At 46.9% G+C, this 16,410-nt stretch overlaps 1 protein-coding gene across 3 annotated transcripts in view; it reads right to left on the bottom strand.

Annotated features, from left to right (window-relative positions):
* Window positions 1-16,410, bottom strand: part of CACNA1F (calcium voltage-gated channel subunit alpha1 F) — a 104,317-nt gene that overhangs the window by 69,380 nt on the left and 18,527 nt on the right. For 2 of the 3 annotated variants that reach the window (XM_083158817.1, XM_083158818.1), the window contains exons 9-15: window positions 15,553-15,656; window positions 14,599-14,759; window positions 9,233-9,316; window positions 6,762-6,843; window positions 5,218-5,244; window positions 2,872-3,032; window positions 1,891-2,116 (exon numbers count right to left, since the gene is read on the bottom strand). In XM_083158817.1, coding sequence (XP_083014943.1) covers window positions 1,891-2,116; window positions 2,872-3,032; window positions 5,218-5,244; window positions 6,762-6,843; window positions 9,233-9,316; window positions 14,599-14,759; window positions 15,553-15,656 — 845 coding nt within the window. The remainder of the gene's footprint in view (window positions 1-1,890; window positions 2,117-2,871; window positions 3,033-5,217; window positions 5,245-6,761; window positions 6,844-9,232; window positions 9,317-14,598; window positions 14,760-15,552; window positions 15,657-16,410) is intronic. The other variant, XM_083158819.1, reaches the window with a different exon arrangement.

Genomic DNA, 16,410 nt, shown 5'->3' with positions numbered 1-16,410 from the left:
AGGGTTAGGTTGCATTTAAAGTTAGGTTGCAGTTAGGGTGCAGTTAGGGTTAGGATGTATGTTCGGGTTAGGTTGCATTTAGGGTTAGGTTGCATTTAAAGTTAGGTTGCAGTTAGGGTGCAGTTAGGGTTAGGATGTATGTTCGGGTTAGGTTGCATTTAGGGTTAAGTTGCATTTAAAGTTAGGGTGCAGTTAGAGTTAGGGTGCAGTTAGGGTTAGTGTGCAGTTAGGGTTAGTGTGCAGTTAGGGTTAGGATGTATGTTCGGGTTAGGTTGCATTTAGGGTTAGGTTGCATTTAAAGTTAGGATGTATGTTAGGGTTAGGTTGAATTTAGGGTTAGGGTGCAGTTAGAGTTAAGGTTCAGTTAGAGTTAGGGTGCAGATAGGGTTAGGGTGCAGATAGGGTTATGGTGCAGTTAGGATTAGGTACCAGTTAGGGTTAGGGTACAGTTAGGGTTAGAGTACAGTTAGGGTTAGGGTGTAGTTAGGGTTAGATTGTAGTTAGGGTTAGGGTGCAGTTAGGGTTAGGATGCAGTTAGGGTTAGGGTGCAGTTAGGGTTAGGTTGTAGTTAGGGTTAGATTGCAGTTAGGGTTAGGGTGCAGTTAGGGCTAGATTGCAGTTAGGGTTAGAGTGCAGTTAGAGTTAGGGTGCAGTTAGGGGTAGGGTGCAGTTAGGGGTAGGGTCAGGATGCAGTTAGGGTGCAGTTAGGGGTAGGGTGCAGTTAGGGGTAGGGTGCAGTTAGGGTTAGGGTGCAGTTAGGGTTAGGGTGCAGTTAGGGTACAGTTAGGGGTAGGGTGCAGTTTGGGGTAGGGTGCAGTTAGGGTTAGGGTGCAGTTAAGGTTAGGGTGCAGTTAGGGTTAGATTGCAGTTAGGGTGCAGTTAGGGTGCAGTTAGGGGTTGGGTGCAGTTAGGGTTAGGGTGCAGTTAGGGGTAGGGTGCAGTTAGGGGGTAGGGTGCAGTTAGGGGGTAGGGTGCAGTTAGGGGTAGGGTCAGGATGCAGGTAGGGTGCAGTTAGTGTTAGGGTGCAGTTAAGGATAGGGTGCAGTTATGGGTAGGGTGCAGTTAAGGTCAGGATGCATTTAGGGTTAGGAGGCAGTTAGGGGTAGGGTGCAGTTAGGGATAGGGTGCAGTTAGGGATAGGGTGCAGTTAAGGTCAGGAAACAGTTAGGGTTAGGGTGCAGTTAGGGGTAGGGTGAAGTTAGGGATAGGGTGCAGTTAGGGGTAGGGTGCAGTTAGGGGTAGGGTGCAGTTAGGGGTAGGGTGCAGTTAGGGATAGGGTGCAGTTAGGGTTTGAGCATACATTAAATAATCTAAAAACCTTCTATATGTCAACATAGAAAACCAAACTTGTCAGCAGATAAGAACCACTTGGCCCGTCTAGTCGGTCCCTTCTTTAAGCTTATAATAACCTCAAACTCCTTTAGATCCTTAGTTCTTTGGCCCTGATTCAGATCTAATCGATGGCCTGCGAATACCCTTATGTCTATTACAAGCATGTATATATTGCTCTACTGTATCACCTTCGATTGTAGGCTATTCCACTTGTGTATACAATGTGCACCAGCCATTTCATTTCCCAGTGCATTATATACACCCTCAGGGCACCCTAGCAAAAACATCAGCTTACTACACCCACCACCACCCATACACCCATACCAACTGCCCAGAACCTCAGGTGAACGTGGAGGTGGCGTCTTAGAAGCTCAACACCTGCCTCTTGCATTAAGTTGAACAAGGACACCTCCCTCAGAGTCATCATTAATTCTGTGATAGTCACAGGGGCTCCAGAATCCCCCCCCCAAAGATTCTGTAGCCCCTAGGCAGCTGCCTAATGGAAGCACCAGCCCTGTACACCCTAGCCCATAAGACAGAGAACCTAGTCCTGCTGACCTGGTGACTTTGAAGATCCTTAGCAGCCGTACACAGCGCAGGACAGAGATCCCGAGTGGGGACATGATGTGGAACTCTACCAGGACCGTCTCCAGGATCCCTCCACACACCACAAAGCAGTCAAAGCGATTGAAGAAGGACACGAAGTAGGCGGTGATGCCCAGGCTGTACAACTTCAGGAGCATTTCCAGGGTGAAGAGGGACAGCAGCACCTTGTTAGCATAGCCTGGAATGGGAGAAGTCATGGAAGTCACAATGATCACTATCAGGAAAGGAGTGCTGAGAAGCAAACACTATAGTACAACGTGAATATCGGCTGCAAAGTCCTATTCTGTCCAAGTCAATAGCCTAAAACCATGGATTGGGCATTCATTACTGGTATAGCACAGAGTAAATAAGAAGGAGGAACCTGTCACTGGGCCAGTTGTATTGAGCTAACACATCAGCCAATCATCTTCTGTCATTTTTCAAACACAGCTGATTGGTTGGTGCATTATCACCTTCCTCTTTATCACTTCACCAGGCTTAATACATCTTCCCCACTGTATCAGTCTAGTTCACTAGGAACCAGTGCAATGCTCCAAAGAAACACGAAGAGCTGTGGGCATAGCCAGATTAAAAGGGGGACGCATACTGTACCCCAGGCCGCCATCTCTCAGGGGGGCCCTCAGCCAGAGAACATTGACTCTAGATCTCCTAATTCCCAACCCTAGTGAGTGACAGACTTCTCCTCCCTCTCCCTCCCTGCACAGGATGTGGCCATTACAATCCCTTTTGCACCTGGCTATGACTTGCGCTCATTTAGAGTTGATGTAAATGCAAGCTGCATCTTCTTTGATCACAACTCCATCTAAGAATAGCATGATCATTGTTATTTTATGTCACTTATTATAAGAGAATGGCTCTTAATGTCTCTGTGAGAATAAATAAAAATAAAACATAATTAGCATATTCCAGTCTTGTGCTCCTGTAGCGTCTCACCTTGTATCTGAGTTAGCCAATCTGGTTGCCGGTAGTGCTCAGACGCAATGGTCAGGGTGTTCAGAAAGACTAGGATCAGAACCATCCAGTAAAACGTGACAGATTTAACCGCCAGCCGACACCGCCTCCGGAAAGCTCGGTTCCAACGTTTCAACTTTCGGCTATTAAAGAGAAATGTTTTATTTAAAGATGATTGATTGGCAACCATTCTCCTTCCAAACAGAGTTCCCCCATCAAATCCATCTATAAAGTAGTATCTCTGGCACTATAAGGGTTCCCACACAGGCACTTACCCTGCCCTGTGCTATGTTCTCTGACTGGGGTGCGAGACGGGGTCCCGACAGTCGGGGTCCCGACAGGCATTCACCCGACGTCGGGATCCCGACTGTCAAAACACCGACAGCCGGGTTCCAGACGACCACCGGCTATTCTCCCTCGTGAGGGTCCACGACCCCATAGAGGGAGAATAGAATAGGTGGCCCACAAGGGGCTTTGCTGTGCTCGCCATGCTGTCTGGGTCCGGCCAGTCGGGATCCCGACTGTCGGACCCCTATACCACACCCCTCTGATTGATTGCTAGCACTGCAGATAGGGTTTAGCAATCCTTGGAGTGCTGACAGTAAACAGAAGCAATAAGGGGGGGTTATTCTGGTTGGCTCAGTAAGCTGCGAACAGACGCTGCCCATCCGAACATCCACCAGATGATTTCTCCTGGCTTCGCGAACAGAAGTAAGTGGGAACTGAGTTTTATCTGCGAGTGCCGGGACGGAGAAGTGGAGGGCGGCTGACGTCCTGTGACCTCAGCCACCTGCCCCGGGCCCACATTGTCCCACACATGTACCCATGGGAAAGCCCAGCGTTTTCATGGGGATGCCCATAAAATGCTGGGTGTTCCCATGGGCGACCCCCTTGCTTGCCGCCGTCCACCTGCCCCTATCCTTGCAAACAGCTCAGCGACTATGCAAGCCGCCAAAGCCATTTGCAAAGGGGACCGGCACATGCTATACCATGCGCAGAGCCCCAAACATCGGAACAGGTGAGAATTATCCAGAATCACCCTTTTAGAACGCAGATTTTAACATGCAAGTAATGGGGCCTACACATGGGGAGATTTCAGGCATTTTCTAAGCGATCTGACTTAATTTGATTAGATTGCAATGCACGGCTCCACGTGTCACTATCGCCCGGCGATTAAGAGCCAGCATGCTGGATAAACCAATTAGATCACCGGGCATGGTCACCGGAGAACATTGGCGCTGACAGATCACTCAGCACACAGCGCTGGCACATTGCTGTGCAGCGCTGTGTGCTGAGCGATCTTGCTGAATGATCTACATTGCTCAGGTGACTCAGAAAAATCTCTCCGCGTGTAAACCCCATTACACAGTAAGACATTAAGCAGCATTGTTTGCTATAATTTTATCCAGATGCTGCTACAAAGCCCTTCGCTTGTGTGCATCCATACAAGGCCAGTGATTGCTGCGCACTCTCTCCGCCCACACACAGAATCACTCTGTCAATCACTGACAGTCTGATGCTATACTGCATCCACCATCACAGGCCTCTACTGTACATGTGTGGTACGGTTCCAGCACAAGCCCAAAGTACAAAACATTGGTACTTTGAGCTATGTTGGAACCTGAATAAAGACCCACACTATCTGGATGCATGCACTGGGTGGTTTAGATGCAAAGACGGAGGGAAGAAATCGCTCCGCTGCATCTGACATGTGCATCAGGGCCTCTGTCCTGGTATCCATCCTCTCTGCTCCACTTACATAGATACATCAGTGTGTATAGATACATCGGCCCTACCAAAATACATGCATGCTCCTCCCACACAGATACACATACCCACCACAATGAAATGCACGCTCCTACCCCACAGATACATCCGCCCCACCACAATGCATGCATGCTCCTCCCACACAGATAGATACTGAACTCCACAATGCATGCAAGCTCCTCCCACACAGATACACGCACCCACCCCAATGCATGCATGCTCCTCCCACACAGCTACAACTGAACTCCACAATGCATGCAAGCTCCTCCCACACAGATACACGCACCCACCCCAATGCATGCATGCTCCTAACACACAGATACATCCACAGAACCACAATGCATGCATGCTCCTTCTTCACAGATACATCCACCCCGCCACAATGCATGCATGCTCCTCCCCACAAAAAAAGCATGCATGCTCCTCTCACACAGATACACAATATATCCACAGAACCACAATACATGCGTGCGCCTACCACACAGATACATTCGCCCCACCACAACGCATGCTCCTCCCACACAGATACATCCGTAACACCACAATGAATGCAGAACTTACCAGCACCCAGTCTGGCCCAACTTGCTCCTGGATAAGCAAAGCAAAACATAGTGTAATAAGTACATAAAAGACTCCAAGAAAACATTTCTATCAGCGGGTGGTTACATCTGCTGTGTACAAGTCACATGTGTCAGGGTAACCAGGCAGCCCAAAGTAATCAATGGGAGACGTCTAAGTGCTTAGGGCACAAAGTAGACCGTGAAAAAAAAAAAAACTCAAAACTACCCAACATCTGGAGGGAAATGTGAAGTGGATTGTGCTGCCAGCCACAAGCTCAGCGCAAACAGCACTTTGGTACTGTATGGGGAATGGCGTTACATGGAAGTAAGAGTATTATAATACTTCAGAAATACAGTATATGTATATAAAACAGGAAAAGCCTCATTGTAATTCCATAGAAATAATGATATACTCGCCCCCACTTCCAGTATGCAAATAATAAAAAAACGGGGAAAATAATATACATTGGGGTAATTCAGACCAGCTCGCTAGGCTGCGTATATTTGAAGCCTAGCGATCAGGTTAACGCCAGCTTCGCTACAACTCTCCGGAGTTGTAGCGGGGCTGGAGACAGGGCCAAATTCAAATCTGTATGAACAGGCCTGAATCGGCCCCATAGTGCAGTATAACTGAGAAAGAGAACCAAACGTGAGACTGGTTGGGGTTTATTAACTAAGATGGGAATTCTATTGAAGATGCGATGTTGCTATGGGCAACCAATCACAATCTATTTATTTACCAATAGATAGAATCTCAATGATTGCCATAGCAACATCCCATCTTCAATAGAACTGCCGTAGAAAGATGTGGAAAGTGCACGCATATAAAAGTGACTCAGCGTGCACACTGGGAAGGAAATGGGCGGGCAGCTGACATTAGCATGGCCTCATTAGCATGAGAATGCCCAGCGTTCTCATGGGAGCGTCCATGAAACGCTGGGCTCTCTCATAGGCTAATGGGGACGCCCCCGCCCCTCTCCGCCTGGGTGCGTACACCCAGCAAACAGTCTGTTCACCTTGGGTGCATGCACCCTGCATATGCACAAGCACAGAAATGCGCATGTGCAGTACGAAAACATTGGTTCCCGTGCACACGCAGCCCTACTGTGAACAGACCAGAATAAGTGACTCTATGTAAATGCAGTTTTCTTTCTCCCACAGACCTATGCACATCGTCAGATTGAGTTGCCCAGCAGAAGTACAGTCGTGGGAGCCGCTGCTCTGAATAAATGACCTCCAGCTATGTCGGTCCCAATCTGCTAACCATTGGTGGCACCAGAGGTGGGGCTGCAGCACAGTTCAAAATTCAAATAGAGGAGACACGCCCACTGACAGTGAGTTAGTTTGGAAAGGTCGTTGGTAGCAGTGGTGTGGCTTCCCTATTTGAATTCTCAGCCGTGCTGCAGCCCCACCCCTGGATCCGCCACTGCTGCTGACCATACTGCATCGTAATATTGTTTTCTTTCATAGGTCTAATGTGGCTGTATTAATCCCAACACATCTTCAGCATATGTCAAGGGAAGATTCTGACATGTAGTAACTCACAGGCAGAGGGAGCAGCAGTTTGTATGCTCATCATCTTGGTTCTCTGTGTTGAGTGATGTGGTCTCACTGGCAGGAAGGCTGGCTGCAGGGACGATGCAAAACATTGGGAATAAACATTACATTCATACAAATACATTATGGCTTTAAGAACTTGCTGTAAAGTCTCCATGACTGCTAACAATATACCTCACTGCCGGATACATTTTCAGCCTCGCCCACAACCTTTGACCAATTCTAAACATCACTTCTAGTTTTACCTAGACAAAGACCCCATAATAGAATGTCTATATATAGAAAGTTATCTCTCTCCCTCTTCTTCATTTTTTTTCCATGGGGGCGTGGCAATGCCCCCTCCTGGATGCATTACCCCTGCCGGTGTTCACGCCCCCTCTATATAATGGGGCCCAGTCTCACTATCGGCGGCTATGCTCACAGGCAGACCATTAGTTTTAAGGATAGGTTCTCTAATGTCTAATTTATTAAAACATATTGATTGCACCCTCTAGAAAGAACGACCAACCAATATACACAAAAGACAGCACCCACATTAAGAACATATTGAAATTAATTAATTGGGATGATGAACTTTGGACAGCTTTCTGGTATTGTAATATCTCCATCTACAGCCATAGATGATAATCAGGGACAAAAATATCATCAGAATTAATCTTTCTAAAATAAAAAACAAATAAACATTCACACAACAAAGAGATTTAAGTGTCAAAAACATTATGCTTATTTTAAATCACAACTACTTCCAGCTTGAGGGTATGTACTATCTACAGTATAATAAAATGGTACGGCAATGGGTACCAGGTCCGCTATGGAATATGTAACCTTTTTCTGAGCAAATTAATATGTGTTAAATCAAGAAAATATCAGTAAATCCTGGATGTTTGGCATTAGTGTATAGATGAATCTATGGAGCTTTGCTTTGACAGGTCAGCGGAGCTTATCCAATCAATGGAGCGTTTCTGACATGGTGATCCCTGATTGGCTGCTGGATCCTGAAAGTGACAGCAGGGGACCTGGCATTCGGAGGAAGGGAGCCAATATGAATATATGGGTTCCCTTCTGTTGGTTTGGTTCCTTTTTTTGCGGTTTGTTTGTTTTATCCCTTTGGATGCCTAGAGGGAATGAAGAGGGACGATCTACACTAGATTTAGGTGAGTATTTATTTTTTTCCCCCATATAGGACAAGGGGTCCGAGTCCATGTGTAAACATAGGTAATTATGTGTGTCTCGGGCTGGCATGTATATTTGTGTGCATGCATGTTAATAAAATTTTAATTTTTTAGTATTGGTTCGGCTGGCCTAGCAGGTCCTTTAATGCCCGCATGCTGGTACTTGTGGTTATGAAAGTACCTGCATATGGGGGAGGCTTGCTGGGACTTTTAGTTCCACAGCCAAACCCAATATTAATTCACTTCGTTTGATTCCGAAATCGGTCCCGTCCCCAATGCTCGAGGACAATTGTCTATAGACACCCCCTAGTGCCTAAACCTCGGCCTAACTCGCCCCACATACTTACGATGCAATGGTCAATCTGTTGTCTCCATCCTCTTTGATGTTGGTCTTCTGAACACTACTTGGGAAGCCGGTGATAGTATTCTAACTGCCGGCATCCGGACCACCAAGATGCTATCCGCAACCCATATCAGGCAGTGGCAGTATAGATAACAGCCATCAATGTTTCAAAATCATTAATGGTTTATGGTCAATGTAGAATAGTTTTGCCATCAATGGGGGAGAACCAGATGGTTTCCCTTCACCATGTCAAGCATAAACAAATAGTTTTTAGTCCCCAAGGGACCGGGACACAGAGCATAGCTCCGCCCTGACACCTATTAAGCCCCGCCCCAGTGTTTTGATTGGCCCACATGCTAATCAGTCAAAAAAATGGATGGCCATTGAAAAGTAAAAACATCAATGGTCATCCATTGCATAGTATGGCAATGGCAACGATGGCCATCCATAGACAGAAGCCCTTTCTGCTTCATCAGGCTCATCAATGCTGCTGGGCTGGCTCAATCCTGCTCCAATCAAAATCTATGCAAGCCACGTAACCAATCAGGTGCTGTGTACTGAAGTTTCCTATTACTTGCAAAGCCACTGAGTGTTTCAAAATGTCACTTTGGGATGTCATCATAACCTGTGTATACTTGACTTGCCGATGTTGCAGTGGAGTTTATATAATCATATCCATTGTACAGTATTTAAATTAGTATTGTGACATTCAACAACTAAACTTCATTATATATGCTTTATTACTAATGTCTTACAATACTACATGTATAGATACAGCTATTCACCACACTGCCACAGCACAGCACAGTACAGGCAGGCTCACGTCACGTGTCACTGGGCAGGGAAGGGCCTGTGGAGTCTCCGCCCACAGTCCATTGGGATGTACTACAGACAATACAAATAGGCTACAACTGAGTCACTGAATACACAAGCCAGAGAGTTACTGTGGGTTTCTGAGGAATGGTTAGGATGCATTAACCATTGAAGTCTCCCTTTCCTCCTGCCCGTCAAGTCGGCCAGAGAGACGCCTGTGTGTAAGAGACAGACGGACATTGCACGCGACAAACAGACATTTTGCACAAAAAATAAATGGCAACACTGAACAGGACAAGATTTGAGATTGAAAAGACAAAATGTTCTATACAATAACCAAGTCTTATTATGTTAGACAGATGGACGGAGGTCCAACATGAATGAAAGAATTTATGGCCTTTATCATGCCAGGACACTTTCATGGCTTTCAGGGAAATAACACATATAAAACAAATAACACAATTTAGTCTTTTATACAGACATGGAGGGTAAGATACAGTGGTGTAACTACTGAGGGTGCAGCTGCTATGGGGACAGAGTTGTTTCCAGGACCTGTATGCCCTAATGGTCATTGATTCACCCTCATCTCTGGAAAGCCCCGTGCAAGCTGCAGCCGCCTCCACCTCTCATACATTCTCTTCTCCTCCCCCTTTTTCTCCTGTCTATGTACCTCCCTCTCTTTCTCTCCCTCCCCCCACTCTCCCTGCCACTGTCTATCTCATTGGTACTCTTTCTCTCTCTCCTTAATATTGTCTCTCTCTCCCTCTGACATTCTTTATTCTCCCTGATACTATCCTGCTATCTCCCTGACACTGTATCTATCCATCTCTCTCTTTCTGACATGGTTTTTCTCTCCCTCTTTGTCCCTCTGACACTGTCTCTCTCTCTCTTACACTGTCTCTCCCGCTCTCTCTCTCCCTGACACCATATATCTATATCTGAAACCCCTCTATCTCCCCCACTATTTATATCCCCCATTCCTCTATCCTTTTCTTTCTCCCACTGTCTCTCCCCCCCTTCACTCTCCAACTGTCTTTCCCCTTCACTCTCCCTCTATCTCCTTGACACTCTCACTCTTTATTGCTTTATTCTCTCTTCCATTTACTCTCTCCCTGCCATTTTCTCTCTGACGCTGTTTCTCTCTCCCTCTCTCCCCTTGACACTGTTTCTCCATTTCTGACACTATCTCTCTCCCTGATACTGTTTTTCTCTTTCTTACTCTCTCTCTGTTACTGTCTCTCTCGCTATCAATGACACCCTCTCTCCCGCTCTCTCTCCCTGACACACTTTCTCTTCCTTGTTCCAATGTTTCTCCCTCTCTGACACTCTCACATTTCCACGTGCACCCTCCTTTTCTCTTTTGCTCCTGTCTCTCGCTCTCTCTCATTCCCTCTTTTTCCATGAAACCCCCTCTCTCTCTATCTCCCCCTAACTTTTTCTTTCACTCTCATCACTCTAACTTACTCCCCTAAGGGATATTTTAGTGACAACGGAGACAGGGGCCCTTTTGGAATTTTGCTATTGGGTTCACAAAGTCCTAGTTATGTCCCTGGTTAAATGGAAGGCTTTCTTATAGTCTGGCTCTCCGCCTCTCTGCAGTATGGCAGCATCGTCTCACAGCAGTGAGGTCAAGAGTTCAATTGAAGACCAGTCGGTGTGGTGTTTTCCATGCGATTGCGTGGGTTTCCGCAAGGTACTCTGATTTCTTCCCATACACCAAACAAAACATACTGATAGGTTATCTGGCTGTCCTTGTATGATCACACTTGTATACAAGAAATTTACTGTACAAACTCCAGTGGGGCAGGGACTGATAAATGACATATATTCTCTAATAATCCAAAGGGTCGCATTATTATACACACTCCGTACTAATATTTTTGGGTACTTGTGAGTTATCTGGGCGCCCGATTTCAAAATCGGGTCGGATCGGGACATCGCATCGCATCGCATGCGACCATCGGATGCGATGCGATGCGATGCGATGACCCGATTTTTCCATAGGAATCAATGTTAAAATGGACTGAGTCCATTTTAACATGGAATTCAATGGGAAAAAGGGGTCCTTTTCATACCCCTACTATCCAAGTGGGCATGGAGTTGGATATAAACCTGTGGCGAGCGTAGCGAGCCACCGAGCCCGAAGCGTGGCGAGCGTAGCGAGCCCCGCGAGGGGACACGGAATACCGTCCCCTCGCGGGGCTCGCTTCGCTCGCCACGCTTCGGGCTCGGTGGCTCGCTACGCTCGCCACAGGTTTATATCCAACTCCATGCCCACTTGGATAGTAGGGGTATGAAAAGGACCCCTTTTTCCATAGGAATCATTTTAACATTGATTCCTATGGAAAAATCGGGTCATCGCATCCGATGGTCGCATGCGATGCGATGCGATGGGATATCGCATCGCATCTGATTGTATGCCTTAACTTAAGGCATACAATCAAAAAATCGGGCGCCCGGATAACTCACAAGTACCTATTTTTGTTTCAGAATCTAAAACATCCTGAAAACAGACTCCCACCTCAGTGAGAGGCATTGTTTGAAGATTGTCATCCTCTTAAAATGTATATATAAATACTTCCTGCTGGCCTGGGTCCTCTGGGTGACCCCCAGTGTCATGACTACCCCAGCCCCCAACACCACCCACCTTCATCTCCTTATTAAAAAATTATAAGGTAAGCAAAATTTCCTCAAAAGTCTCTATACTGTATGTATGTACCAGCCGTGCTGCGGGTTACCAAATGAACGCTATAGTCAATAAATTAGTACTCTCAGACTTAATAAGCTATAACCACTTTGCTCCATCCTCTGCCTCCACTTCATACTTTATTCAATCAGATACATTTGTTTAGATACCCAGGAACAAAGGTGGTGGTACTCAGGAACAAAGGTTGTTGTATTCAGGAACAAAGATGCCGTTACTCAGGGACAAAGGTACCGGTACTCGGGAATAAAGGTAATGTTCCTCAGGAACAAAGACGGCGGTACTCAGGAACAAAGATGGTGGTACTCAGGAACAAAGGTGGTTGTACTCAGGAACAAAGACGGCGGTACTCAGGAACAAAGGTGCTGGTACTCAGGAACAAAGGTGCTGGTACTCAGGTACAAAGGTGATGGTCCTCAGTTAAAAAAGGTGCTGAAACTCAGGTAAAAAGGTGCTGTTACTCAGGTTTCAATCACATACATTTTCCTAAGTACCCAGGAACAAAGGTGGTCGTACTCAGGAAAAAAGATGGCATTACTCAGGAACATAGGTTCCGATACTCAGGAACAAAGGTGATGGTACTCAAGAACAAAGATGGCGGTACTCAGGAACAAAGATGGCGGTACTCAGGAACAAAGGTGCTGGTACTCAGGAACAAAGGTGATGGTCCTCAATTAAAAAAGGTGCTGATACTTAGGTAAAAAGGAGCTTTTACTCATGACAAAATGTGCTTTTACTCAGGTTAAAAAGATGTCACCTGAAGTGACAGGGCACAGATATTGTACCTACTACTGAATTACATCACAGTGTATTACATGCAGCTAGGAAAGTAACATTTGAAAAAGTTATAGTCTTTAATATATTTGAAAATTAATTTTTCGGTGGAGTTGACTAAATTAAACATAAAAATCAAAATATGGCTCCCTGAGGTCTGTGGTAAGACAAGACTCTTTTTGACTTCTGCCAGCAGTGAGTTGTTGATTGACAACAAGTATCTTGTATCAGGAAAAGCTGCATGACCAAGAGTGAAAAGCTGTCTCGCCGGGAGTGAAGAGCTGCCTCGCCGGGAGTGAAGAGCTGCCTCGCCGGGAGTGAAGAGCTGCCTCGCCGGGAGTGAAATGCTACCTCGCTGGGAGTGAAGAGCTGCCGCTCTGGGAGTGAAGAGCTGCCTCGCTGGGAGTGAAGAGATACCTCTCTGGGAGTGAAGAGCTGCCTCGCTGGGAGTGAAGATCTTACTCATTGGGAGTGAGGAGCTGCCTCTTTGGGAGTGAAGAGCTGCCTCTCTGGGAGTGAAGAGATACCTCTCTGGGAGTGAAGAGCTGTCTCGCTGGGAGTGAAGATCTTACTCATTGGGAGTGAAGATCTTACTCATTGGGAGTGAGGAGCTGCCTCTCTGGGAGTGAAGAGCTGCCTCTCTGGGAGTGAAGTGCTGCCTCATTGGGAGTGAAGAGCTGCCTCGCTGGGAGTGAAGTGATACCTCTCTGGGAGTGAAGAGCTACCAGTAGTGAAGAGCTGCTTCTGTCGAGTGAAGAGATACCTTGCTAGGAGTGAAGAGCTGCTTTGTTGGGGGGAATCAAGAGCGGTCTTATCAGGAGTGATGAGCTTCCTCATCAGGAGTGAAGAGCTGCCTCTCCAGGAGTGAAGAGCTGTCTCTCCAGGAGTGAAGAGATATCTCTCCAGGAGTGAAGAGGTGCCTCATTGGAAATGAAGTGCTGCCACGTAGGGAGTAAAGATCTTCCAAGTCAGGGGTGAAGATCTGCTTCGTCACGAGTGAAGAGATGCCTTGCCAGGAGAGAAGAGATGCCTCGTCAGGGACAGTGAGGAGCTGCATTGTCAGAAGTGAAGAGGTGTCTTGTTGGGAGCGAAGAGCTGCCTCTCCAGGAGTGAAGAGCTGCCTCTCCAGTAGTGAAGAGCTGCCTCCCCAGAAGTGAAGAGCTGCCTCTCCAGAAGTGAAGAGCTGCCTCTCCAGAAGTGAAGGGCTGCCTCACTGGAAATGAAGATCTGCCTCACTGGAAATGAACTGCCTCATAGGGAGTATATATCTCCCAAGTCAGGAGTGAAGAACTGCTTCATCATGAGTGAAGAGATGCCTTGCCAGGAGTGAAGAGACGCCTCTCCAGAAGTGAAGAGCCGCCTCACTGGAAATGAAGATCTGCCTCATTGGAAATGAAGAGCTGCCTCATTGGGAGTATAGATCTCCCAAGTCAGGAGTGAAGAACTGCTTCATCATGAGTGAAGAGATGCCTTGCCAGGAGTGAAGAGATGCCTCTTCGCGAGTAACGAGATGCCTCGCCCTGAGTGAAGAGCTGCCTCTCCAGGGAGAGTGAGGAGCTGCATTGTCAGAAGTGAAGAGGTGCCTTGTTGGGAGCGAAGAGCTGCCTGGTTGGGAGCAAAAATGCATTGTCTTGCATGAATAGCTGCCTCATCAGAAGTGAAGAGCATCCTTATCAGGAGTCAGAGCTGCCAGGTGTTTGCTGCTGTCCTTGGAAGCAATTCTTATTTCTGCTGAAGCAGCAGACGTGTCTATCTTTACCTTACTTGCAATATGTTGCTGAACACAGCAATGAGGATAGTCTCTCTTTACTGTTACAGGAACTCCATACATGTGGGATTAAATGCAACACCAAAGAACAAAGAGGTAATGTTTTGCATTTAAACTTAACTGAAATAAAAATAGAATTTTGAGTTATACAGTAGGTGGAATTAGTGCTTCAGGGGAGTCCACTACAGCATCCAGGGAAAGGTGCTTTTTATTCATATAATCCTGTAAAAACTATGTTCTCTGATACTCACGGTGGTGTCTTTCGTCTCCTTCCTCCCTTTCTGGTTCAATGTCCTCAGCCTGTGTGATCCAGTCTAGATAGCCCTTTAGATCCTCCTCCATTTGTTGCTTCTCCCTCAGCTTCTGAAAGTCCCCCCTGGCCTTGGCTTTCTCTCTCTCTTTTGAGAACTCTCTGCGAGTGAACAGATATGAGAGTAGGTTAATTTGTGGAAATACGAGACCAGCGCTGCCCTAAATGCTACCAGTCCGTTCTTAATCTTTTGTTCCACCCCAAGGCCTAATTGCTAATAGAATGGATATAGTTTTGGATAGGAGCCAATGGATATAGTTTTGGATAGGAGCCTCATCCCATCACTAACATGTGAGGAGATGTGTAACGAAGACACATCCCCTCGCATGCCGCCACCGCTGCAGGAGAGATCATTCAATGGTCCACGACCATTAAATGGTTTCTCCTGCCTTTGCAAATAAAACACAGTGGAGAGTGACTTTTATTTGTGACTACTAGGACAAAGACAGGGCGGACATATGACGTCACACTTCGCCCCCGGCACACTTCGTCCCACCCGCATAGCCATGGGAATGCCCAGCATTTTCATAGGGACGACCATAAAACGCTGGGATTTCCCATGGGCAACACCCGACCCCGCAGTAGTCCGCTGCCGGCACTCCCTGCTCCCTGTTAACGGCTCAGCGACTATGCAAGTCACCGAAGCCATTCACAAAGGGGACCCACACATGCACATAAAAGACCGTGCACATGTGCAGTCCCCCCACCATCGGAACAGGGCCGAACTCGCCCCGTTGCGAGGGGACTAAAATAACCCCCAAGTGTGATGCAGGCACATATAACACGTGCTTGTGCGAAAAGTATAAATTTGAATAATACAAATATATTCTGGATGTCTAATCTCAGTCTAACACACTGATTTGTGTTTCTATCTCCAGGAAATACGTGCACTCACCCACTCAACACACCCAGAACAAGGTTTAAGACAAAGAATGACCCGAAAATAACCAGGCTGACGAAGTAAACCCAGGGAAGTTCGTAACCCATGGCATCCTGCATCTGGGGATACATAAGAGAAGGACAATATCAGCCTAGGTGGGGAAACACAACATACTGTACATTATCTGACGTGGTAATAATGAGGAATGCGACAGATACTGGGCCCTCATGTATGACAAACTCCGCAGATGTGTCTCTGCAGGCTGCCCATATCCATAATGAGCCTTGGACAGTGATAATGTGGAGACAGTACCAGCCAATCAGTGCCTACTGCCATTTTATAGACTCTGGGGGTAATTCAGTACCGCTTGCTAAGCGAGCAACTTAACGCTGCCCCACGTCCAGTTAACCCCACTGCTGACTCCCCTCGAAATAAAAGACACCGCCCCCAGCCCACCCTCCCTGCAACGAATGGCCCGGCAAGTGTGCAACTTGACAAAGCTGTTCGGTGCTGGGGTTTGCACATGTGCATAAATACGCATGCACAAACCCGACCATCAGGGCTGGGGCTGCATTCAGATCGCTATAAGCAATGCTGAATTGGCCCCTGTGTTTAAAAAATGGCCATTTTGCAATACGGGAAGCAGTGTAAAGGACTAGTTGTGAACCTTATGTTCTAAGTGCAATATGTAAGTATAGGGAAGGAGGAATATAAGGGAAAACAGGATATAAAAAGGGGACTTGTGCGAAAGGCAGAGAAGGTCTAACACAGGGATAGGCACACAGGATGAGGGGTCAGAAGCTGGCAGGAAGTGATGGAAGGGCTTCTTTTAGTGAGTTGGTCCTGGTTCCCTTTTGGACGAGCCCCCCAAAA

This window comes from Crinia signifera, chromosome 9, assembly GCF_055691185.1.
Source record: "Crinia signifera chromosome 9, ASM5569118v1, whole genome shotgun sequence".
In the NCBI taxonomy this organism is placed as follows: Eukaryota; Metazoa; Chordata; class Amphibia; order Anura; family Myobatrachidae; genus Crinia; species Crinia signifera.
The sequence above is the reverse complement of the archived record's forward strand: the minus strand, read 5'-3'. Positions and strand labels throughout refer to the sequence as shown.